General features: G+C 37.1%; 1 protein-coding gene across 1 annotated transcript; it reads left to right on the forward strand.

Annotated features, from left to right (window-relative positions):
• Window positions 1–119: 119 nt before the first annotated feature.
• Window positions 120–27872, forward strand: LOC117330154 (collagen alpha-3(VI) chain-like). The gene is made up of 12 exons (XM_033888375.1): window positions 120–291; window positions 3979–4533; window positions 17855–18406; window positions 18660–18836; window positions 19701–20252; window positions 20506–20682; window positions 22443–22997; window positions 23237–23413; window positions 24855–25406; window positions 25658–25834; window positions 26242–26793; window positions 27736–27872. The coding sequence occupies exons 1-12, from the start codon at window positions 120–122 to the stop codon at window positions 27870–27872; spliced, it is 4335 nt and encodes a 1444-aa protein (XP_033744266.1).
• Window positions 27873–27888: the final 16 nt, after the last annotated feature.

The following is a 27888-nucleotide window of genomic DNA, read 5'->3' on the forward strand; positions in this document are numbered from 1 at the left end:
GACCAATATATAGTCACGATCCTCTTCGAGAGCAGCTTGACACAAGAATGGCCCAACTCATGATTTCAATCTAAAAAAGTGGCAATGCATTGGCCAAGTGTGTCGCAAATGATCCAAACATGATCCGTAGAGCTAAGAGTGAGTGGCAAAAGCTGGAGACCTCACAAACTTCATTTCCAAATCTGGACTTAGAGTACCTGGAAACTCTGACTTGCCGTACATACCAACTGAAGCTTGCACCTGATTATATCACAGAACATCATACAAATGATAGTGATTACGAGTATACGGGTACATGTATACCAGCATGTAAATGATATCATCCGAGGGCAAATCCATTCTCGTCACAGGTCTCAAACATAGTACAATGTTCGGATCCAGTTTGATTGTGATGCATTGGATGATCCTGTCAATGCATATTATTGTGTGTGTCCTGCTTGGAAGAGAACATCAAGGATGTGTGCTCATGTGGCATCCATCTTGTATTACCTTGGATATTATGTCCATTTAACAGATGCAAAAACTCTCAAGCCATCGACCCGAAAGTTCAAAAGATAGCATTTTATAATTTCATTAGGGTCGAAACTTGCAGAGAGAGTAGAAATTCAGAAAACAATACAACATAAACATTGGTAAATGAACAATAACATGAAGGTGAAAACATTTTTATGATATCGAAGATTACCATTATCATTGATTTGTAAAACTATAAGCAGATGTCAAAACAAGTTTGACATGAACATCAGGTAAGGCAGGCTCTGCGGATTTGGTTTCTTTTTAAAGAAGTACCTCCCTGCAGATTGTTGTATATATGACAACTTTACCGGTTTTCAATTTTTCTATAATTTTCACCACAAATTGTTAACATAATGGTCCAAATAATTGCCAAATATTTTGGATGTACAAGAATCGGAAGTAGTTGTACCAGTTCTGTAAAAAGTTAACATGGCTTGAAGTTGGCTTAAAATATAGGTATTTTTGGGGTTTAAGATTGTGTAATTTCTTAAATGTGCGTTATTTTGACTTAAAATGGAACCCTGTCACACTCCCATGTAGGGTTATATTAAAATGAATTGTCCCTTGAGGAAATTAAACATACATGTATTGTATTTTTGTGATGTTTCAAAAGCATTTGATCGGGTGTGGCATACAGGTTTGTTGTAAAGTTAAAATGTTATGGAGTAGGAGGCAAGTTATTGGTCTGGAAAAGGCGATTATCTAAGTTACAATAATCTGTGCCAAATCCTTTTGTTAAACTTTGTGCACTAAATATGTTTAAACTATTAAACTAAGCGGGAATCAGTAACATATTCATGACGTAGTCTCTTCGTGACGTTATTCCACGTCAACGTGACGGCGCCATTTTGAAAGGATTGATCAGCCCAATTTAAACGTTTTCTGCTGTTATCAGAGAATCTCTGCAGGGAAAGCTAATATCAAAAAAATTCAAAGCAAAAACAACATGTTGGCTAAGTGGGAATGAACCTTTTGCTAGCACACCCCATCATCATCCCCCGAGTCCTGATATCAGCTCTCGGGCCTTCAAAAGGACTATTGGGTTGTTAAGGGGTGCGATATCAAATGGCTACATAGAATCTAATATTCAAGGGCCTACAAGTAATTTACCGGACGAAATCATTGGTTTTATATCAAATCAAAGTGTACACACAGATCTACTCGCAATCTTTGCAACAGAATACCTTTATTCCCGATATATATGAGTGGGTTTAATGTGCATTTCTTGTAGCCTTATTCAGTCCATAAACAATTTGAAAATGGCTACAAGATTCTAGACCACCCGTTAAACGGACGCGATATGTAATACAGTTTCCTTGTTAAGTGTTTTACATGTGTGGATAAAAAATCGAAATCAATAGTTTACATGTATCTACTCCTTAGCAAGCTGTTTGGGGATTTATTTTTCTAATTCTTATTTAGATCTCTCTATTTATTCAACAATGGGAGATATCTTTATTTGAAATACAGATATATCTGCAATTCAAATGAATCTTTAAATCTTTAATTAAGATACATATATCTGTATTTAAAAGAAAATAAAGATATCTCTATTTAAAATACAGATGTTCTATTTCATACATAAATACTGTACAGATATCTGTATTTCATTTACAGATATATATAATCTAAATACAGGTATCTCCAATTTAAATACAGAAATCTGTAGTTTTTTTTATAAATAGGGATATCAGTAATTCAAATAAAGACATCAGAATGGGTAAACACCCAAGTGGCCTGCCATAATAGCCATTAGTGTTTTACCTATTTGATTAATTTAAGATATCTATATTTGAATAATAATGTCTCTTTTCAAAAAAGATATCAGTATTCTAAATACAGATATTTCTAATTTGAATAACAAATCTAATACCGATATATGTATGTAACAGAAGATAGATATCTCTTTGAAATACAGATATTTTTATTCTATACATAAATTCATATCTCTATTTAGAATTTAAAAAATATTATTATTTAAATTTATCTTAATAATTACAGATATATCTATTTTGAATACAGATATCTCTGATTTAGATAAAGCTATTTGTATTTTGTTAATAAATATAAAAAAAAAACAACAAACAAACAAAAAATGTATCTCTAGTTTAAAAAAATATGTCTGAATCAAATGAGCAAAAATCCAAATAGCTTGCCTATACTAAACTATGATCATATCTGGATAACACGCACTTTAAATAAAGAATTAACATTATTATCATTTACCTACTATAAATGGACTTTGGATTTTACGTTTGAAGATAGTTTCATCATACAAGGTTTAATAGCTCGGCTAGAGTATTTAAAACAAATGTTTCGGTTGATCAAGCTTCAGATATGTTTTTGTTATTTTTAATGTGAAAGTAAATGGAATAGCCTATATCCAATATATTCTTTAAATTTTAGGAACTGGCGCTTTGATTCATTGTGAGTCAAAATGCACGACCAATTACATGGAATTGTATTCACTGCGATTTTGTGTCTGTCAGTTTGGGGAACCGAGGCTATCAAAAAAGGTAATTATTTACAAGAAAAATCTTATACTCGGCTATTACTATCGTTTCGACAAGTTTAAGATTTAAAAAAAGAAAGAAATAGTTTTCAATTTCACGAAAGCATAACTTCTCAATTTTGACTTGAATTTATTGCCAACCATCCAAATGATAGTTCCAAACACTTTCGTCCATGGTCCAACATTTAAACAATTCTTGTTAGTTAAACCGCTATTTCCCATACATCCTGTTCTTCAGGGATCTTAAACCTTTGGTGACTTGTAAAATATGGGTCCTAGACGTGCATGTTACCTTTCGAACGTTATCGAATATCGACGGTGGCCTAAAGTTGTCTTACTTCGTCATTTGTGTTACTATATATATATATATAACAGAGACTTGGCACTGATTTGCATCACTTGGTCAATATATCAAAGGGACTTTACACGAATTCACAACCCGTGGACCGTCCATGTGAAAAGAGCTTTCATACACTTTTGCGACCCGTTAGTTATTGCTCCTCGCTGTATATACCACATTTTGAACTTGATCGGACATTCAAGGCGGCGACAATGCACTATTTTGTATTGACTTCAAATTCGGTATTCTTTTACCTTGGGAAACACATATTTTGGAACTTGATAGCAAGAAGGACATGGGTCTTCGTATTGACATACATGTATTCAGTTTATCACCATTATTTCTCCAAAAATACCGACCTGTCTGATGCTGGTAGGATGTCCTACTACTAAGCAAGATGAAAATTCTCAAAAGCCAAAGTTTGTATGGTCATCGATATCCAGTTTGCTCTCGTAGAAAAAAACGGGAACATTTCACCAATTCCCAACCCAAATGTATTTATGTGGAGCGTTGGATCAAAATTTGTACCAAGTCCCCAGAGTTGAAATTGATGCGGTATTGCTTTATTAAAATATGAAATATTATACATACATGTGTATATTGTTTTTAGATATCGTCTTTGTCTTGGATACGTCAGGAAGTATTTCAAACCAAGGTAAATTGCAGGCTGTCAATTTCATCTACAACGTCACAGAATGGCTGACGATCGGACCAGACGACATCCTAGTTTCTGTTGTAACGTTTAATACGTCACCAAAGGAGCATTTCAAATTAAAACAGTTCAACAACAAGTCCGAACTTCTCCCACAGATAAAACAAGTAGCATATGGAAACACAAGGGGTACCACAGACACTGCCGAAGCATTGAGGTTTGTTCGCCAAAATTCCTTTCTCCTTCAAAATGGTGGACGGCCGAACGCCAATACGACTGTAGTTCTGTTGACGGATGGTCAATCGGACGATCGCTCAGGAACATTGCATGAAGCCAGCTGGCTAAAGTCAACAATGAATACAGAAATATTTGTCGTCGGAATCGGCAGTGCCGTGTCAAGGAGCAATGATGAAATAAGAGGAGTATCGAGTGACCCCGATTCTTATTATATACAACAGGTCGACTCGTTCATTTACCTGTGTAACTTAGTACCTGCTATGGTTCCCAAACTCGGTAAGTTTTGTACGTGTTATTTTGAACTTAGGTAAACGTCGTTCTTCAATAATTGTACAAAGGACACAGAAATAAATAAAACCTTTAAATGTGAATCTAATAATAGATACAGCTACACAAGACAGGTTTTCTGAGTCATGTATCGATTTTCGTTTTTTTTTATTTAAAAATAATAAGAACGAGAATTGAAGATGTATTTTAATCATGATTTAGTCTTTCTTGTAACAAGCATTTTCATTAGCTTAAAGATTATGTTATCTCCCTGTAAAGTAATGTAAAGAATGAGTCGCCGTTTGTTACCTCGGTTTTGATTGGATGATACTGCGGCGTAATATTTTCTAAGGGAAAACAGTTCATCAATAAAAGTGATTTTTTACAGAAATTGTGTACAGTAGAAGGGAAAGTGAATCAAAATGTGTATTAATGGTGTCTCTGGTTCCCCCAGGGACTGGAGGGGCGGCACTTAATAAGGGAAATAGAGGTTAATTCTTTAAATGACTGCTAGTCAAAAGAGTGAATGAATGTTGGCCAAATTTGGTAACAAGAATCCTTCGTGAAAGTGAAACAAATTTGACATCAATGGTGATTGGATCATTCTCCCTTGAGGCAGGGGGAGGGGGGGAAATAGGGGGAATATATGTGTTTTATGATGATCACTAAACTAACCAGGTAAGCGATGCAGGCCCCTCAAGCCGCTTTTGTGTTTTGGCTCCATATAAGTTCATTTTTAGGTAACACAGCTGCAAAAGGTGTGTGTTTCGTCTTTGCTATCCACAGATCCTTCGTCTCAAGCTATGTCAATACTAAACTGTCCTACGCCGCCATCGACCACCACCCAACACCAGAGTTCCGGCGTCCCGGTGGTGGATTCCTCGATTACAACACCTACCACCAGTCATTACATCATATCCGGTGTAACCTTGGCGAGCTATGACGTAACGGAAAACGATACAAACGGTAACGGTACATTGTAGCTAAGTCCTGGTTGTGGTCAGTGTACACTATAGTTTAGTCCTGGTTGTGGTCAATGTAGACGATAGTTTAGTCCTGGTTGTGGTCAGTGTACATTATAGTTAAGTTCTGGTTGTGGTCAGTGTACACTATAGTTTAGTCCTGGTTTCGGTCAGTGTACACTATAGTTTAGTCCTGGTTGTGGTCAGTTTACACTTTAGTTTAGTCCTGGTTGTGGTCAGTGTATACTATAGTTTAGTCCTGGTTGTTGTCAGTGTTCACTATAGTTTAGTCCTGGTTGTGGTCAGTGTATACTATAGTTTAGTCCTGGTTGTGGTCAGTGTACACTATAGTTTAGTTCTGGTTGTGGTCAGTGTATACTATAGTTTAGTCCTGGTTGTGGTCAGTGTATACTATAGTTTAGTCCTGGTTGTGGTCAGTGTACACTATAGTTTAGTCCTGGTTGTGGTCAGTGTATACTATAGTTTAGTCCTGGTTGTGGTCAGTGTAGACGATAGTTTAGTCCTGATTGCGGTCAGTGTATACTATAGTTTAGTACTGGTTGTGGTCAGTGTACACTTTAGTTTAGTTCGGGTTTCGGTCAGTGTACACTATAGTTTAGTCCTGGTTGTGGTCAGTGTACACTATAGTTTAGTCCTTGTTATGGTCAGTGTACAATATAGTTTAGTCCTGGTTGTGGTCAGTGTACACTTTAGTTTAGTCCTGGTTGTGGTCAGTGTACACTAAAGCTTAGTCCTGGTTGTGGTCAGTGTACACTATAGTTTAGTCCTGGTTGTGGTCAGTGTACAATATAGTTAAGTCCGGGTTGTGGTCAGTGTATACTAGAGTTTAGTTCTGGTTGTGGTCAGTGCACACTATAGTTTAGTCCTGGTTGTGGTCAGTGTACACTATAATTTAGTCCTGGTTGTGGTCAGTGTACACTATAGTTGAGTCCTGGTTGTGGTCAGTGTACACTATATTTTAGTCCTGGTTGTGGTCAGTGTACACTTTAGTTTAGTTCGGGTTTCGGTCAGTGTACACTATAGTTTAGTCCTGGTTGTGGTCAGTGTACACTATAGTTTAGTCCTGGTTGTGGTCAGTGTACACTATAGTTGAGTCCTTGTTATGGTCAGTGTACAATATAGTTTAGTCCTGGTTGTGGTCAGTGTACAATATAGTTAAGTCCGGGTTGTGGTCAGTGTATACTAGAGTTTAGTTCTGGTTGTGGTCAGTGCACACTATAGTTTAGTCCTGGTTGTGGTCAGTGTACACTATAATTTAGTCCTGGTTGTGGTCAGTGTACACTATAGTTGAGTCCTGGTTGTGGTCAGTGTACACTATATTTTAGTCCTGGTTGTGGTCAGTGTACACTTTAGTTTAGTTCGGGTTTCGGTCAGTGTACACTATAGTTTAGTCCTGGTTGTGGTCAGTGTACACTATAGTTTAGTCCTGGTTGTGGTCAGTGTACACTATAGTTGAGTCCTTGTTATGGTCAGTGTACACTATATTTTAGTCCTGGTTGTGGTCAGTGTACACTATATTTTAGTCCTGGTTGTGGTCAGTGTACACTATATTTTAGTCCTGGTTGTGGTCAGTGTACACTATATTTTAGTCCTGGTTGTGGTCAGTGTACACTTTAGTTTAGTTCGGGTTTCGGTCAGTGTACAATATAGTTTAGTCCTGGTTGTGGTCAGTGTACACTATAGTTTAGTCCTGGTTGTGGTCAGTTTACACTTTAGTTTAGTTCGGGTTTCGGTCAGTGTACAATATAGTTTAGTCCTGGTTGTGGTCAGTGTACACAATAGTTTAGTCCTGGTTGTGGTCAGTGTACACAATAGTTTAGTCCTGGTTGTGGTCAGTGTATACTATAGTTTAGTCCTGGTTGTGGTCAGTGTACACTAAAGCTTAGTCCTGGTTGTGGTCAGTGTACACTATAGTTTAGTCCTGGTTGTGGTCAGTGTACAATATAGTTAAGTCCGGGTTGTGGTCAGTGTATACTAGAGTTTAGTTCTGGTTGTGGTCAGTGCACACTATAGTTTAGTCCTGGTTGTGGTCAGTGTACACTATAATTTAGTCCTGGTTGTGGTCAGTGTACACTATAGTTTAGTCCTGGTTGTGGTCAGTGTACACTATAGTTTAGTCCTGGTTGTGGTCAGTGTACACTATAGTTGAGTCCTGGTTGTGGTCAGTGTACACTATATTTTAGTCCTGGTTGAGACCAGTGTACACTATAGTTTAGTCAGGGTAGTGTACAGTGACCAGAATCTGGACTAACCTATATTATGCACTGACCACAACCAGGAAGAAAAGTAATTCATTTAAGGTACAAATGAATTGTTTCAATATACAGTGTAGCTTAGAAACAGGACGACGATTCTGTTGGTATGCCCTTCACAAAAAAAGAAAAAAAAAATGATAGGAGTACATGTATTTGTATGCAATTGTACGTAAGTATTGTTTGTGTTTGTGCTTCCTCAAGATCAATTTTCAATTTGACAATTCTTATTGTGGCACTTCATTCTTGAAAAACAAATTTTGATTCCTCCAGAATCACGCAGATGTGTCTAGTTATTAACTTGAGGTAAACAATTCCCGTCACCTCGATCCATAAAGAATGATTTTAAATACATATGTATCGCAAGGTTTGAAGCTTCATCCAAGTCCCTGTGAGCCTGTAGACCACTTATATGAAAATAAAATCATTCAGCAATCATGAATTTACTGACGATTGTTTTTGAATAGTGTAATACCTGCAAATTAGAAGGCAGAAGTATCCTTTAAAGAACTATTGGTGTTATGCGGATATATTTACAGTAACCATTCTTCTGATAGTCGGTCTTGTCCTGGGAGGATTGGTGGCACTAGGTATTTTTGTAGCTGTCGTGAGTTACCGAAAACGCAGGTATGTATAATTTTTATCAATTAAAATAAACATAAGCTAGAACAACGTAAACCAGAGCAAGGGAGATTACTCGTACAGAGAAATAAATAAAATATTTCGTAAATTACGACAAATTGTTACGCATTTCATTCATGAACTGAATTCTTGTTTGCTTTCCCAATGATGCAAATATGATTTTGGTTGCTTGGTAGAAATAGTCGAGACGATGTACATATGTGAAGAATAACGCCCACGAATGCAATGGATTCACCATATTCCTATATTTTTTCTCCATTCTCGCACAATGCAGACCAGAGGCCAGTTTCATCAACGTTTCTTCACTTCAATTTTTCTATAGGTTCCCTAACTAAGGTTTCCCCCTTAAACTCTAATGCTTTCCTATGGAGATTTCCTTAAGATAAGGAACATTGCTGAAACCGTTAATCATTTTATCACATTTCATAAAAGAAGAAGAAAAATCAGTTGATATGATGATGAAAGTTGACACGAGAATGCCCTTTAAAGGTGAAATGTTTTGAAGGGACTGAAATGTAAGATCTTATTTATATTGTAGTGTATGAAATGGTAAACATATATTTATATTACATTTTATTATCATCCATTATCGATTTATACTTACTAAGTATTAGATGTCCAACCTGGATGTTTTTAATGCTTTTAAAGCGGAAAATGGCTTAAGTTTTTTTTTTTTAATATAAAATAATTCTATATTAAAGCGATGTTTTCATTGTTGAAAGTAGGTTGATTTAGGTGCACCAAGATCATAATCGATATCAGATCGATTAGTTACAGCATGTATCAGGGTAGTGAGCTTTCTGTGCATGGATTCATGATTGCACTCCCTTTCCACATACTAATACCGCTTAAAACTTAAATGAGGTGCAATTCTTATATAACACTAAATATATTCTTAGAAAATTTGAAAGAGGTAGGTCAGTCAAAATTATCTACTATAGTACTTATTACGTGTACATCGTCTATTACCTGTCCAATGGCTGTAACCAATTCGATGTGTGTGATGGTAACTCGATCAAAATGATGTTATTTTTGATGGCGGAATTTATGATTTCCATGTGATGGTGGGAATCGTGCCCATCAAAAATCAATGCTTGTGGATGTTGTGAACTGATGTTCTTCAAGAAAACATCTTGGTGAATTATTGCTCGCTTTTCTAAAAGTCTTACATTTTCCCTGCAGTTTATGACATCAGAATATTGGAAACTGAGGCAATAGTATACTATTTTACACACTATTTCAAAATGGTTTCCTCTATCCAGGTTCCAAATGGACGTGCCCTGGACGAAACAGTATAATGAGATGCCAGAGGGACAATTCAACGTCAAATTCAACCCAGCATCTCTACGTTGCCACCAATGAAGTTAAATAAAAAGAAAAAGAAAAGATTTTCATGTTACTACTTATGGTACAACGGTTCACCTTGTATTAAGTTTATGATGGAGTCACTTTCGGGGAGTATTGGCAAATAACTTCCGGTTGGAGCAGGTTTATTGATGTCGTGTGCCCGTTAGGAAATAGACTTTTCAAGATGGTTGGTCATCATGATCACCGAAGATAGTAGTGCACTTTCTCTTTTGCTACAAAACCACCTTTTTATAACAACAACATGACTGCAACAAGTGCAAAGTCTAATTAAGAAACAACAACTGTTGATTATCAGAAAGTCTCCCCGACGACTAAGCCTTGATTTGTCAATGTTTGTATGAAAATATTTAGTCATCTAGTCACCTCCAGACAGTATTATATTGCACAAAAATCAATGCTTTCCAAATAGTATGAATGTTTTCTCAAATCAATTACCGGTATATTAGAAACACACTTTTAATTAAAAGCTAAAGCTGTGCTGATATAACGGTGCATGGTAACATGTGATATTAGTGTACAATCTTAGAGGATGAACACATGAATGGGTTTAGGTTGGTATTATGCTATACATCTTGTATTTTGCCTTGATTTTTTTGTGCTTTGATATGTTTAGTAATATTGAGATATCATTTGTAATATTCTTGAGGAACCATAAGGTCATGTCGATATGTGTTTTTTTCAGTGCGTATGTAAAGCTACTGTAAGGCTGATAGGGATACTTATAAAGCTGACAGGTTAATGTTATAATTTGTTTGATTTTTTTGGAATTTTAGTGACGATTGATTACTTTATATTTACACTGCAGCCCCACTATATAATTTTACCAAGCTCACTTGAAGGTTACGAGCCCATAACTTCCAAACCTTTATTTTGACGTCATTATTATGGTGACGTCATAATTGTCACGTCGGCGATAACGAAAGATGGCTGTTGAAAAGGCTGTTCCGTCTTTGACGATAATAATTTGTTCAGTCATCGAAGGAGCAAAATTCTTGGATATAGTCTTTATAAATCATTGTCAAATGTGAATATAAGCATTGAACAACTTTCTGTTGGAAGTTATGGGCTGATGAATGCCAACTGGACAAAGGCAAACTCAACATGATAGCGCGTTTCATTAAATTTGCCTTTGCCCAGTTGGCATTCATCAGCCCATAACTTCCAACTGAAAGCAGTTCAATGCTTAAATAACTTTAAATCTAATGACGCAACATGCCGATACTGTTATGATATAAGCAGTGAGTGGAGTAAAGAACCAGAACAAACCATTTTGATGTCATTTAAATATGTATTTTCTTCTTGAATCTTAGGCTTGATAGGATGTTCCCAAATATAAACTGTAATACATTCAATTTAAATATTCCATCCTTGATTCTGATTATTGAAATTTGAAGCAATTGCTTTAAGATCGTTACCTTAGTTCTGTTTTATACTAGAGAATGTGATATCATCGAGTATACTGATAAAAGTTGACAAATTGTTCAGAGAATGAGAGTATGTTTATTGCATTTTGCCATTGAAATATAGATATTTGTTAAACTGATAAAACTTATATTTCCACTTCAGCGATGACCAGTGAAAATATAAGATTTTTCATTGAAAGTAGATAAGATTTTGCAGTGAAAATATACGTTTGGCAGTGAAAATATAAGTTTTTCGTTTTTGGTCAATCAAAGCGAACTTTTGTATTCACCTCATTGAAAATTGCCGATTTTTCCTATCGAAGCGAAGATAGATAAATGGGTTATTTAGCTGTATTTCTGAAATATTCGGACTAGCTTTTGACGAAATAATCACTTGACGTTAGTTTTTCATGCACATATTCTCCGATAACAGCCGTAAACACTGAAAGATTTTTGTTGGTTCCTTTCAAAATGGCGGCGTCAAGTTGACGTTAATAAGTAATTTCACATAACCCGGCTAAATGGGTATTTTGGGGGAAATAAAGTATCTAAATTTATCAAAAAATGTAAGGTAGGTGTTATGTCACGCTAGATTTTATTTTATCTGCACCAAAATCCAAGCGACACCAAACGTGTCGGAGAATTCCACGTTTTCATTTAAGCAATGAACAGTGGTTTTAATGTTGTTATAGTATTCCGCTATATACGCGTAGCTTGATCAGCTCGGGTAATCATAAGTGCTTGAGTCTAATAATGGTCTGTTGAATTGTTTTTGATTTTTTACAAGTGCCATTTTGGTTATTCATACCTATTTCTCCTGGTTTTAAGAAATATTGTGTATTTTGAGTTTCTATGCGTATTCTTTTTTACATTCGATATATATATTGGACAAGAAATATTCTTGCACTCACTTGATGGTTAGTTGACAATTTGGGACGAGGTGTTATATATAAATATTGGGCAGCGTTTAACTCCCCCCCCCCCCTCCCCCCATTTTGTGATATTGATTAATGAATTGGTGATAGCACTTTAAAACTTGAATAGGTGATAACACGTTAACGACTAAGTTGTATATTATTAGCCACCAAGTGAGTATCAAGAATCTGTCATTTATATATGATACTGCCAGTCCATCACCGGAAGTTGCTTTTAGGTTTGATGACCCCCTCAGTTATTTAACTTTCACAAGCCAAGCTACGATAGTACACAATTTAATGACCTCATCTTTCAAAATTGGCTGAGAAGTGATTTCTCCCGCGCTACCGCATACATCCGTTGTCCCATGCCACAAGGATTGTCTACTTTACAAACAATTCTAGCCGGAGTTTCCTCTGGCCCTGGCAACATTATCTGGTGTAAACATGGTGTTAGGACCAGAAGAAACTCGGTCTAAAAAATCGTGACGTTAATCATAAAAAAAGTCACGACGTAAATTTCCAATATGGACCTAAACGCGAAGGAGCGAAGGAGCGAAAACACGATGGCGAAGGAGCGCAAACACGATGACGAAGGAGCGAAGAAGAGAAGAAGCGAAGGAAGAAAGGAGTGAAAATACGATGGCGAATGAGCAAAATTCCATCGCTCCGTCGTCATGTTTTCGCTCCTTCGCCATCGTGTTTTCGCTCCTTCGCTCCTTCGCGTTTAGGTCGAAGGAGCGAAGGAGCGATATAGGAAATTTAGCCCCAACTGAACACCATAAGCATTTCTACTGCACATGCCTTCATACCTTTTGACATGAAATGTTCATGTGTAGGCCTACTTGCTTTCGTGGTTTTGTTGCTGTTGAGTTGATATAAAAATCTGTCGAATAAGAGCCTATCCAGCTCCTAGTCGGTATGTAGGTTTGTTATATGTGATCACAGGGGCCTGATAATTTGTTACACAGTCTACATGTATTGGACCTTCCCTTGTGTGTATATCACATTTTCAAACGTTTTTAGGGGCTATATTACAATATTCAGTAAATCTGACATCCCCGTTGTCCATTTATACCTTAAAAAGAACAACGGGGTGTCATTGTTGTACCGTATTTTAATCTAGCACCCCCCCCCCCCCCCCCTAAAAAAAAAACAACGCTCAAAATATATTATACACACTAGGAAAGGTCCAAATAAACGAAGATAATAACAAATTCTCAGGTCCCTGTGGTATACTCTATGGAAGGTCCAAGTAAACGTAGACAATAAAACATTCTCAGGTCCCTGTGGTATACTCTATGGAAGGTCCAACCAAATACATGTAGACTGTAACAAATTCTCAGGTCCCTGTGGTATACTCTATGGAAGATCCAAATAAACGAAGCTAATAACAAATTCTCAGGTCCCTATGGTATACTCTATGGAAGGTCCAAATAAACGAAGATAATAACAAATTCTCAGGTCCCTGTGGTATACTCTATGGAAGGTCCAAATAAACGTAAATAATAACAAATTCGCAGGTCCCTGTGATATACTCTATGGAAGGTCCAAATACATGTAGACTGTAACAAAGTATCAGGTCCCTGTGGTATACACTAGGGAAGGTCCAAATAAACGAAGATAATAACAAATTCTCAGGTCCCTGTGGTATACTCTATGGAAGGTCCAAATAAACGTAAATAATAACAAATTCTCAGGTCCCTGTGGTATACTCTATGGAAGGTCCAAATACATTTAGACTGTAACAAATTCTCAGGTCCCTGTGGTATACTCTATGGAAGGTCCAAATACGTGTAGACTGTAACAAATTCTCAGGTCCCTGTGGTATACTCTATGGAAGGTCCAAATAAACGTAAATACTAACAAATTCTCAGGTCCCTGTGGTATACTCTATGGAAGGTCCAAATAAACGTAAATACTAACAAATTCTCAGGTCCCTGTGGTATACTCTATGGAAGGTCCAAATAAACGAAGATAATAACAAATTCTCAGGTCCCTGTGGAATTCCCTGCCTACGGTCCGTATAGCATGCGTCACAAGGCAAATTACAAGCTACTACTTTAACGGAGATTTTTGCCTTTTCTGATTAATCGAGACCTGTCCTATAAGCGTTTAAAAATATTTACCTGTTTAATGATTCATGTCAGTTAAATATTTTGTTTATGCGATGAAAAAGTTATTGAAGAAAAAAACGAACAAATTAAAAAACAACAACTAATTGGATCGAGTATATTCATGGACGACAAGATAGCGAAATTGTGGAATAACGACATAAACAAGATGGAATGGTTTGTATCGTACGATGGCTGACAGAGGCCGTACATATTATGCAACGAGTTATGCATAAATATGTACAGAACGACTTATGTACATATAAAACGTCTGAAAAGAAAACTGTTCACAATATATACTGTACAAATAAAACTATTAGAGAGTAAATGTGTACAAAATGACTTACGTACAAATACAACTTTTATTTTAATTAAATAGTTAAATAGTCAATTTATAGTAATCCGTAAGGAATGTTAGAAATATTCCAGAATTGTGTTGGTCCATTTTGAGAACACCTTAATCAGTGATTAATTGCTTGAGGAGATTGCTGGTTGCAGTTCTGTTCTGTTCACCTAAGAGGAAACAAAGGACATGTATGTATGAGTCAATTTATCGACTTTATAAAGCTATAGACGCCATGAAAGCATATAATGTGTCTGTAGAAATGGACTGCTGTATCCACAAATATTTTACATGTCTATCACCACGCTGAAAATAAGGAATTCTGAAAATGAAGAGGAACATATGTTATTTACTGTCGATGAGGCAATGATTTCAATATCGGTCTTATTCTATTTTAGTGAATTGTATTAATATTCCACACCGATCTCCAAGGGTTCTGTTGTATGGTAAGTGATAAATATTTATTAATATTATACAATTCGCATCCATTTATGTATATATATATATATATATATATATAACTTAGCAACACAAATGACAAAAGAAGACAACTTTTTGACTCGTGCCCTGACCGGGCCTCGAACTCACGATCTACGGCACACAATCGCCTAGCCAGAAATACCCGCAGCTTATACCGCTGCGACACATCGGCGTTCTTAAAAAGAACTTTTCAATGGCGCAGTGATGGTCGGCCCCATATCATCTTATAGACGACCTGCCACAATGACCATATCAGGGTATAGGGCCAACCATCACTGCACCATCCAAACATTCTTTTCAAGAACGTGGATGTGGCGCAGCGGTATAAGATGTAGGAATTTCTGCCTAGGCGATTGGGTGCCGTAGATCGTGAGTTCGAGGCCCGGTCAGGGCACGAATCATAAAGTTGTCTCCCTTTGTCATTTGTGCTAATTATTAGCACAAGGAAAAAAAAAATATAAGCACAATGTATCACATGAACTATACACAAACACACACATATAAAATCTAGTGATGGAATTTGGACCAGGAAGTTATATTCAAATTCACCTTTATCAAATCACATGGAAAGAGGCGCACTTGTTTGTAATTAACCGGACGATATAATATGGTTCATATAAAATCAAAGTGTACACACAGATCTACTCGCAACCCTATACAACAGAATACCTTTATCCACGATATCTTTGAGGGGGTTTACCGTGCTTTTCTTGTACGTCAGTCTGTTAAAAAATTGAAAATGGTCCAAGATTCTAACGGACATTTAAATGCATAGCAAATCGAAGGTGAAGGAGACCGCTCATTTATTTTTCGAGTCGAGTGTCGTTAACAATGTCTCGAAATGAAATAAAAATAAAAATCAATAGTTTATCTTTTATAGCTATTTACTTAAGTCGTACCTATAAATAGACTTTAAAGAGAGATTGATTATATAACGGTAAATAGCTTCGCTAGGGGATGTTGGGTTGATAAGTTTAAAAAATATATTTTATTGGGAAAAGAATATGGAATATTTCCAATGATTTCCTCATATTTAAGGAACTATAACATTTTGATATAGTGTGAGTCAAAATGCACGACCAACTACATGGACTTGTATTTACTGCTATTTTGTGTTTGTCGAGCTGGGAAACCGAGGCGACCAGGAAAGGTAATTATCAACAGAAAATCTTATACTCGGCTATTATAAGGTTGTCAAAAAGGTCGACAAGTCTTAACATTTCTTATTTTTCAAAGACAAAAAATGTGACTCGTGTCATAAATCTCGTTTGATATGGATAAGAATAATCATTATTTGTTCAATAATCCCCAAAACGGCATTTTCTCAGCTTGACTTAAAAACTTAGGTATTGGACTTTTTTTTATAGCCAGCCATCAAAGTGATTGTTCCAATCTCTAGGACCGTGGTCAGTCCCTTTAACAATTCTTTCCAAATAAACCCTGTACTTCTGGAACCTTAATTAAATCTTTGGTGAGGTGACATGCCCAGTATGGGTCCTATAGATGTGTAAGTCAAATTTTGAACTTTATCGGATATCGACATTGGCCCCAAATCTCCATTTTGTATTTTGAAGTTTGTGAACGCTATCTGGCGAGATCTACAGGGACTTGGTATAATTTCCCAACCCACGGTCAATATATCACAGGGACTTTGTATGATTTCCCAACCAACGGACCATATATCACAGGGACTTGGTAAGATTTCCTAACCAACGGACCATATATCACAGGGACTTGGTATAATTTCCCAACCCACGGACCATATATCACAGGGACTTGGTATGATTTCCCAACCCACGGTCAATATATCACAGGGACTTTGTATGATTTCCCAACCAACGGACCATATATCACAGGGACTTGGTAAGATTTCCCAACCAACGGACCATATATCACAGGGACTTGGTATAATTTCCCAACCCACGGACCATATATCACAGGGACTTTGTATGATTTCCCAACCAACGGACCATATATCACAGGGACTTTGTATAATTTCCCAACCAACGGACCATATATCACAGGGACTTGGTATAATTTCCCAACCAACGGACCATATATCACAGGGACTTGGTATAATTTCCCAACCTTCGGACCATATATCACAGAGACTTGGTATAATTTCCCAACCTTCGGACCATATATCACAGAGACTTGGTATAATTTCCCAACCCACGGACCATATATCACAGTGACTTTATATGATTTCTCAACCCACGGACCATATATCACAGGGACTTGGTATAATTTCCCAACCCACGGACCATATATCGCAGGGACTTGGTATAATTTCCAACGCATTCGTACTAAATCCCTGTTTAGTTATCATACCTACAATTTTGGGACCCGTTCATTCTTCATCATAGTCGTATCTCACTTTGAACTTTATCGGACATTCAAGATGGCAACAAGGCGCCATTTTGGATTTTGATTTTGTTAAGTGTATTAACGCTATCCTTAGGCTACATCTGTATCGTTGTTGTGTGCGCCACATATACAAGCAGGGCAAAGTTTTTTTTTTTAGATAGTTACCACTATTTCTCAGGAACTGCTGTAGGGATCTTGTCTATGGTAAAGGGAAAACAATTTCTGTAGCCAAAGTTGCTATGGCGATCCATACTTAAGTTGTTGTTTTTGAAGAAAAATACGGGGACTTTTCTAAAAAAATTCCCAACCCAAATGTGTTATATTATTAGAGATATTATAGTATCTGAAATAAATATGCATATATATATATGGGCCGTGGATTAGGAATTTCACGAGAGTTGATGTATTCTTAATTCATTTATAAGTATAATATATTATACATAATGATGTATATTGTTTTTTAGATATCGTCTTTCTCGTGGATACGTCAGGAAGTATTTCAAACCAAGAGGAGTCGCAGGCTGTCAATTTCATCTACAACGTCACAAAATGGCTGACGATCGCACCAGACGACATCCGAGTGTCTGTTGTAACGTTCAATAGCGAACCAAAGGAGCAATTCAAATTAACAGATTACAACAAAATGGCCGAACTTCTCCAACATATAAAACAAGTCGCCAACGAAACAACGGGCGGCGGCACAAACACTGCCAAGGCACTGAGGTTTGTTCGCGAACATTCCTTTCTCCTTCAAAATGGCGGACGACCGAACGCCAACAGTACTGTAATTCTGCTGACGGATGGTCAATCGTACGATCCCGTTGGAACATTGCGCGAAGCGGGCTCGCTTAAGTCAAACAATACGGAACTATTTGCCATTGGAATCGGCAGTGCGCTGTCAACAAGCAATGGTGAAATAAGAGGAGTATCGAGTGACCCCGATTCTTATTATGTACAACAGGTCGACTCGTTCATTTACCTGTGTAACTTAGTACCTGCTTTGGTTCCCAAACTCGGTAAGTTTTGACGTGTTATATTGATATCGGGCAAAGTACACAAAAATAAATAAACCTTTCAATGGAAATCTAATAATAGATACAGTGTACATCGAATATTAACTACGTCATAGAGCTACACAAGACAGGTTTTCTGAGTGATATATCGAATTTCTAATTTGACTTGTTAAAAAAAGTTATTTGATGATACATGTACATTGTGTATTTCTATGACCGCTACAAATGGTGTGTAATTCGACCTTGCTATCCACAGATCCCTCGTCTCAAGCTATGTCAATACTAAATTGTCCTACGCCTCCACCGACCACCACCCAACACCAGAGTTCCGGCGTCCCGGTGGTGGATTCCTCGACCACAACACCTACAACCCCATACCAACTAGAAAGTACAACAAACACATCTCCAACACAAAACGGCACACACATAAAAGGTACAGTCTAGTCTGTGTAGCTTTGGTAAAGGTAGTATAAATATTAATCCGGTTAAGCATGGTTAAAGATACAAAGCTTGCAAAAGGTACAATATAGTTTAGTCTGGGTAAGCTTAGTAAAGGTACAATATAGTTTAGTCAGGGTGTGAGCTTGGTAAAGGTACAATATAGTTTAGTTCGGGTAAGCTTGGTAAAGATACAATATAGTTTATTCTGGGTGTGAGCTTGGTAAAGGTACAATATAGTTTATTCAGGGTAAGCTTGGTAAAGGTACAATATAGTTTATTCTGGGTGTGAGCTTGGTAAAGGTACAATATATTTTAGTCTGGGAAGCTTGGTATAGGTACAATATAGTTTAGTCCAGGTCGGAATAAACGTGACTAAGGTACAATCTGGTTTAGCCGGGATAAGCTTCGTAGAAGTACAATGCAGGTTTGTGCAGTAAGGCTTGGTAAAGGTAAAATAGAGTTTAGTCTATATAAGCTTTGTCGAGGAACAACACAGTTTTGGTCGTGGTGCTTTGTGAAGGTACAATAAAGTCATTCTTCTAATAAGCCCGGTCAAGATAAAAAATAAGAAATATAGTTAAGTGTGGTTGAGCTACTTTAAAATACAAAAAAAGTTAAGCTCGAATTAGCTTAATCAAGTTACACTACAGTTTAGTCCAAGAAAGCATGGCCAAAGTAAAATATTGTTTAATCCGGGAAAACCTTGCAAAGGTACAATATAGTTGATTCCAAGTAGACTTCAACAAGGTAAAATATAGTTAAGTCCCGGCACGTTGGGCAGGTTACATATAGTTTAGTCCAGTATCGGTATCCTTATTAGAATATATTATACATACTGATGTATATTGTTTTTTAGATATCGTCTTTCTCGTGGACACGTCAGGAAGTATTTCAGACCAAGAGGAGTCGCAGGCTGTCAATTTCATCTACAACGTCACAAAATGGCTGACGGTCGGAGTAGACGACATCCGAGTGTCTGTTGTAACGTTCAATAGCGAACCAAGGGAGCAATTCAAATTAAGAGATTACAACAAAATGGCCGAACTTCTCCAACATATAAAACAAGTCGCCAACGAAACAACGGGCGGCGGCACAAACACTGCCAAGGCATTGAGGTTTGTTCGCGAACATTCCTTTCTCCTTCAAAATGGTGGACGACCGAACGCCAACAGGACTGTAATTCTGCTGACGGATGGTCAATCGGACGATCCCGTTGGAACATTGCGCGAAGCGGGCTCGTTTAAGTCAAACAATACGGAACTATTTGCCATTGGAATCGGTAGTGCGCTGTCAACAAGCAATGGTGAAATAAGAGGAGTATCGAGTGACCCCGATTCTTATTATGTACAACAGGTCGACTCGTTCATTTACCTGTGTAACTTAGTACCTGCTTTGGTTCCCAAACTCGGTAAGTTTTGACGTGTTATATTGATATCGGGCAAAGGACACAAAAATAAATAAACCTTTCAATGGAAATCTAATAATAGATACAGTGTACATCGAATATTAACTACGTCATAGAGCTACACAAGACAGGTTTTCTGAGTGATATATCGAATTTCTAATTTGACTTGTTAAAAAAAGTTATTTGATGATACATGTACATTGTGTATTTCTATGACCGCTACAAATGGTGTGTAATTCGACCTTGCTATCCACAGATCCCTCGTCTCAAGCTATGTCAATACTAAATTGTCCTACGCCTCCACCGACCACCACCCAACACCAGAGTTCCGGCGTCCCGGTGGTGGATTCCTCGACCACAACACCTACAACCCCATACCAACTAGAAAGTACAACAAACACATCTCCAACACAAAACAGCACAAACAGAAAAGGTACAATATAGTTTAGTCCAGGTAGCTTTGGTAAAGGTACCATGAATATTAATCCGGTTAAACATGATAAAAGATACAAAGCTTGGAAAAGGTACAATATAGTTTATTCAGGGTAAGATTGGCGAAGGTACAATATAGTTTATTCAGGTTTAGCTTGGTAAAGGTACAATATAGATTACTCAGGGTAAGCTTGGTAAAAGAACAATGTATTTTATTCAGGGTAAGCTTGGTAGATGTACAATATAGGTGATTCAAGGTAAGTTTGGTAAAGGTACAATATAGTTGATTCAATGCAAACTTGGTAAAGGTACAATATAGTTTATTCGGAGTAAGCTTAGTCAAGGTACAATATAGTTTATTCCGGGTAAGCTTGGCGAAGGTACAATATAGTTTATTCAGGGTAAGCTTAGCAAGGATACAATATAGTTTATTCAGGTTTAGCTTGGTAAAGGTACAATATAGTTTACTCAGAGTAAGCTTGGTAAAAGAACAATGTAGTTTATTCAGGTTAAGCTTGGTAATGGTACAATATAGTTTATTCATGGTAATCTTGGTAAAGGTACACTATAGTTTATTCAGGGTAAGTTTGGTAAAGGTACAATATAGTTTATTCAGGGTAAGCTTGGTAAAGGTATGATATAGTTGATTAAAGGTAAGTTTGGCAAAGGTACACTATAGTTTATTCAAGGTAAGCTTGGTAAAGGTACACTATAGTTTATTCAAGGTAAGCTTGGTAAAGGTACAATATAGTTTATTCAGGGTAAGTTTGGTAAAGGTACAACATAGTTTATTCAGGGTAAGCTTGGTAAATGTATGATATAGTTGATTAAAGGTAAGTTTGGTAAAGGTACAATATAGTTTATTCAAAGTAAGCTTGCTAAAGGTTCAATATAGTTTATTCAGGTTAAGCTTGGTAAAGGTACAATATAGTTTATTCAGGATAAGCTCGGTAAAGGTACAATATAGTTTATTCAGGGTAAGCTTGGTAAAGGTATAATTTAGTTTATTCTTGGTAAGATTGGTAAAGGTACAATATTGTTTTATTCTTGGTAAGCTTGGTAAAGGTACAATATAGTTTATTCTGGTTTAGCTTGGTAAAGGTACAATATAGTTTATTCAGGATAAGCTCGGTAAAGGTACAATATAGTTTATTCAGGGTAAGCTTGGTAAAGGTATAATTTAGTTTATTCTTGGTAAGATTGGTAAAGGTACAATATTGTTTTATTCTTGGTAAGCTTGGTAAAGGTACAATATAGTTTATTCTGGTTTAGCTTGGCAAAGGTACACTATAGTTTATTCAGGATCAGCTCGGTAAAGGTACAATATTGTTTATTCTTGGTAAGCTTGGTAAAGGTACAATTTAGTTTATTCTTGGTAAGCTTGGTAAAGGTACAATATACATGTAGTTTATTCAAGGTAAGCTTGGTAAAGGTACACTATAGTTTATTCAGGGTAAGCTTGGTAAAGGTACAATATTGTTTATTCTTGGTAAGATTGGTAAAGGTACAATATAGTTTATTCAAGGTAAGCTTGGCAAAGGTACACTACACTTTAGAGTGGATAATCTACTTTAAAGTACAAATTAGTAAATCTTGGATAAGATTCGTCACGTAAACTATAGCTTCGTCCGTAAAGCTTTGTTAACAAACATTACAGTTTAATCCGACAAAGCTTGACCGCGGTACAATATAGTTTAGTCCAGTATTGGCATCCTTATAAAAGTATGCTATATTATACATACTGATGTATGTTGTTTTTAGATATCGTCTTTCTCGTGGATACGTCAGGAAGTATTTCAGACAAAGAGGAGTCGCAGGCTGTCAATTTCATCTACAACGTCACAAAATGGCTGACGATCGGACCAGACGACATCCGAGTGTCTGTTGTAACATACAGTAACATACCTAAGGAGCACTTTAAATTAAGAGATTACAACACAAGAGCCGAACTTCTCCAACATATAAAACAAGTCACCAACGAAACAACGGGCGGCACCACAAACACTTCGACAGCATTCAGTTTTGTGAGTCAAAATTCTTTTCTCCTTCAAAATGGCGGACGGCCGAACGCCAACAGGACTGTAATTCTGCTGACGGATGGAAAATCGAACGATCCCGTTGGAACATTGCGCGAAGCCGACTTGCTCAAGTCAGAAAACAATACAGAAATATTTGCCATTGGAATCGGTAGTGCGGTGGTAACAAGCAATGATGAAATAAGAGGAGTATCGAGTGACCCCGATTCTTATTATGTACAACAGGTCGACTCGTTCATTTACCTGTGTAACTTAGTACCTGATTTGGTTCCCAAACTCGGTAAGTTTTGTTTTTGTCATTTTGTTATCGGACAAAGGACACGAAAATGAATAAAAGTTTTTAATGGGAATCTTATAATAGATACAGTGTAAACCTGAAATAAATCTACATCATAGAGATACACAAGACAGAGTCTTGTATCGAATTTCAATTTGACTTGTTAAAGGACTGTTAATTGATGTTATTTTTATTTGTATGACTACTGCAAATGGTGTGTATTTCGACCTTGCTATCCACAGATCCCTCGCCTAAAGTGATGTCAATACTAAACTGTCCGACGCCGCCACCGACCACCACCAAACACCAGAGTTCCGGCGTCTTGGTGATGGATTCCTCGACCACAACACCTCCAACCCCATACCAACTAGAAAGTACAACAAACACGTCACCAATACAAAACGGCACAAACAGAAAAGGTACAGTTTTGTCCGGGTGGCTTTGGTAAAGGAAGTATAAATATTAATCCGGTTAAGCATGGTTAAAGATACAAAGCTTGCAAAAGGTACAATACAGTTTAGTCCAGGTAAGCTTAGTAAAGGTACAATATAAATTATTCAGGGTAAGCTTGGTAAGGTACAATGTAGTTTAGTTCGGGTAAGCTTGGTAAAGGTACAATACAGTTTAGTCTGGGAAGCCTGTTAAAGGTACAGTATAGTTTAGTCTGGGAAGCTTAGTAAAGGTACAATATAGTTTAGTCCGGGTAAGCTTGGTAAAGGTACAATATAGTTTAGTATGGGAAGCTTGGTAAAGGTACAGTATAGTTTAGTCTTGGAAGCTTGGTAAAGATACAATATAGTTTAGTTCGGGTAAGTTTGGTAAAGGTACAATATAGTTTAGTCTGGGAAGCTTGGTAAAGATACAATATAGTTTAGGTTGGGAAGCTTGGTAAAGGTACAATATAGTTTATTCAGGGTAAGCTTTGTAAAGGTACAATATATTTTATTCTGGGTGTGAGCTTGGTAAAGGTACAATATACTTTAGTTCGGGTAAGCTTGGTAAAGGTACAATATAGTTTAGTCTGGGAAGCTTGGTAAAGATACAATATAGTTTAGGTTGGGAAGCTTGGTAAAGGTACAATATAGTTTATTCAGGGTGAGCTTGGTAAAGGTACAATATACTTTAGTCTGGGAAGCTTGGTAAAAATACAATATAGTTTAGTCCAGGTAAACTTAGTCAAGATACAATAGTCTATAGTTTAGTCGAAGTAAACTTGACTAAGGTAAAATATAGTTTAGTCCGGGAAAGCTTGGTAAAGGCACAATATACTTTAGTCCGGGAGGCTTGGTATAGGTACAATATAGTTTAGTCCAGGTAAACTTAGTCAAGATACAATAGTCTATAGTTTAGTGGGAGTAAACATGACTAAGGTACAATCTGGTTTAGCCGGGATAAGCTTGGTAGAAGTACAATGCAGGTTTGTCCAGTAAGGCTTGGTAAAGGTAAAATAGAGTTTAGTCTATATAAGCTTTGTCGAGGAACAACACAGTTTTGGTCGTGGTGTTTTGTGAAGGTACAATATAGTCATTCTCCTAGTAAGCCCGGTCAAGATAAAAAAGAAGAAATATAGTTTAGTGTGGTTGTGCTACTTTAAAATACAAAAAAGGTAAGCTCGAATTAGCTTCATTAAGTTACACTACAGTTTAGTCCAAGAAAGCATGGCCAAAGTAAAATATTGTTTAATCCGGGAAAACCTGGCAAAGGTACAATATAGTTGATTCCAAGTAGACTTGAACAAGGTAAAATATAGTTAAGTCCCGGCACGTTTGGGGAGGTTACAATATAGTTTAGTCCAGTATTGGCATCCTTATTAGAATATAATATATTACATGTATACATACAGGTGTATATTGTTTTTAGATATCGTCTTTCTCGTGGATACGTCAGGAAGTATTTCAAACCAAGAGGAGTCGCAGGCTGTCAGTTTCATCTACAACGTCACAAAATGGCTGACGATCGGACTAGACGACATCCGAGTGTCTGTTGTAACGTTCAATAGCAAACCAAAGGAACAATTCAAATTAAGAGATTACAACAAAATGGCCGAACTTCTCCAACATATCAAACAAGTCGCCAACGAAACAACGGGCGGCGGCACAAACACCGCCAAGGCACTGAGGTTTGTTCGCCAAAATTCCTTTCTCCTTCAAAATGGTGGACGACCGAACGCCAACAGGACTGTAGTTCTGCTGACGGATGGTCAATCGGGCAATACATCTGAAACATTGCGCGAAGCGGGATCGATTAAGTCAAACAATACGGAACTATTTGCCATTGGAATCGGCAGTGCGCTGTCAACAAGCAATGATGAAATAAGAGGAGTATCGAGTGACCCCGATTCTTATTATGTACAACAGGTCGACTCGTTCATTTACCTGTGTAACTTAGTACCTGCTTTAGTACCCAAACTCGGTAAGTTTTGACGTGTTATTTGATATTGGGCAAAGGACACAAAAATAAATAAAACCTTTTAATGGGAGTCTAATAATAGATACAGTGTACATCGAATATTAACTACGTCATAGAGCTACACAAGACAGATTTTCTTTCTGAGTCATGTATCGAATTTTAATTTGACTTTTAAAAAGAGCATCATTTGATAATACCTTGTGTATTTGTATGACCGCTACAAATGGTGTGTATTTCGACCTTGCTATCCACAGATTCCTCGTCTCAAGCTATGTCAATACTAAACTGTCCGACGCCGCCACCGACCACCACCCAACACCGGAGTTCCGACGTCCCGGTTGTGGAATCATCGACCACAACACCTCCAACCCCACCACAACCAGATAGAACAACAAACACATATCCAATACATAAAAGCACAGACGGAAAAGGTACAAAATATATTTTAGTCCGAGTACCCTTGGTAAACGTAGTGTAGTTTAGTCCGGGTAAGCTTAAGATAGATACAATGTAGTTTAGTCAGGGTAACCTTGGTAAACGTGGTGTAGTTTAGTCTCGGCAAATTTGGTAAAATTACAATAAAGTTTAGTCCGGGTAACTTTGGCAAAGGTACAATATAGCTGATTCCAAGTAGACAAGGACAAGGTAATTTATAGTTAAGTCCCGAGGGCTCATTTCCTAGAAATTAAGACGTATACAATAGTCTAAGTACGTATTACTATTATGAGGTCCCGACAAGTTTGATCGAGGTACAATACAAAATGTATCGTTTAGTCCAGTATCGGTATCCTTATTAGAATATAATATATTATACATACTGGTGTATATTGTTTTTTAGATATCGTCTTTCTCGTGGATACGTCAGGAAGTATTTCAAACCAAGAGGAGACGCTGGCTGTCAATTTCATCTACGACGTCACAAAATGGCTGACGATCGCACCAGACGACATCCAAGTGTCTGTTGTAACGTTCAATAGCGAACCAAAGGAGCAATTCAAATTAAGAGATTACAACAAAATGACCGAACTTCTCCAACATATAAAACAAGTCGCCAACGAAACAACGGGCGGCGGCACAAACACTGCCAAGGCATTGAGGTTTGTTCGCCAAAATTCCTTTCTCCTTCAAAATGGCGGACGACCGAACGCCAACAGGACTGTAATTCTGCTGACGGATGGTCAATTGGACGATCCACTTGAAACATTGCGCGAAGCGGGCTCGCTTAAGTCAAACAATACGGAACTATTTGCCATTGGAATCGGCAGTGCGGTGTCAACAAGCAATGATGAAATAAGAGGAGTATCGAGTGACCCCGATTCTTATTATGTACAACAGGTCGACTCGTTCATTTACCTGTGTAACTTAGTACCTGCTTTGGTTCCCAAACTCGGTAAGTTTTGTACATGTTTTTTTGATCTCTGGTAAACGTCGTTCCTCTGAAATTGTACAAAGGGCATAGAAATGAATAGAAATCTAATTATAGAAACATTGTAAACAGGATCCTAACTACGTCATAGAGCTCCACAAGACAGGTTTTCGTCATGTATCGAATTTTAATTTGATTTTATAATCTTTGTTGTAACAAGCATTTCACTGACTTTAAAATTGTGTTATCGGCTCAAAAGTAAAACATTTTAAGGAATAGTTCTTGCATTTTATCATTTACTGGTGTGTAAACTGTATGTGATTAAAGATATTTTTAATGACCCGTGTCCATGCGTCACGTTGAAATATCTGCAAAAATAAAGTTTACAAACAGGTAAAAAAAAAAAAGCTTTTTTTTTTGACATTTTGAACCTGTGTTTTCATCTAATGTTATTGAAAAACTAAATGGGACATTCTTTATTTGGCGTTATACGACTAGACGTAACATGGAATTAAGTAACAACGTTTTTCTACTCGATTCCTGTAAGATATTTCAAACATTTTATTTTTTCATCGTTATAATTATTTTAGTTCATTTTGCCATATGAAATTCAACACACTTTTTTTCGTTAGTAAGTAAAGTTTATATAATGAACACACATCGGAAATGTAGATATGTGAAATTGATGACGTCGTCGTCAGAAGCATCCTTTAGGGAGGACAAATTTTGCATGTATGGTGACGCGATCACGCCCCCCCCCCCCCCCCCCCCCCCCCCTCCCGGGCAGGAGGAGCGGGCCCACTAGGAAAAGTAGAGTTTTTTTCTCATGCGATCATTTATATATGCTAGTGAGCGATGCAGGCCCCATGTACCTCTTCCTTTTTGTGTTGTGGCTCCATAGCAAGAGTATTTGATATAAGTAAATACTGCTACAATTGTTTTGTATTTCGTCTTTGCTATCCACAGATCCCTCGTCTAAAGCCATGTCAATACTAAACTGTCCTACGCCGCCACCGACCACCAGTCATCACAACATATTTGGTGTAACCTTGTCGAGCTATGACGTAACGGAAAAAGATACAAACGGTAACGGTACATTGTAGCTTAATCCTGGTTGTG

This window comes from Pecten maximus, chromosome 6 (assembly GCF_902652985.1).
Source record: "Pecten maximus chromosome 6, xPecMax1.1, whole genome shotgun sequence".
Taxonomy (NCBI): domain Eukaryota; kingdom Metazoa; phylum Mollusca; class Bivalvia; order Pectinida; family Pectinidae; genus Pecten; species Pecten maximus.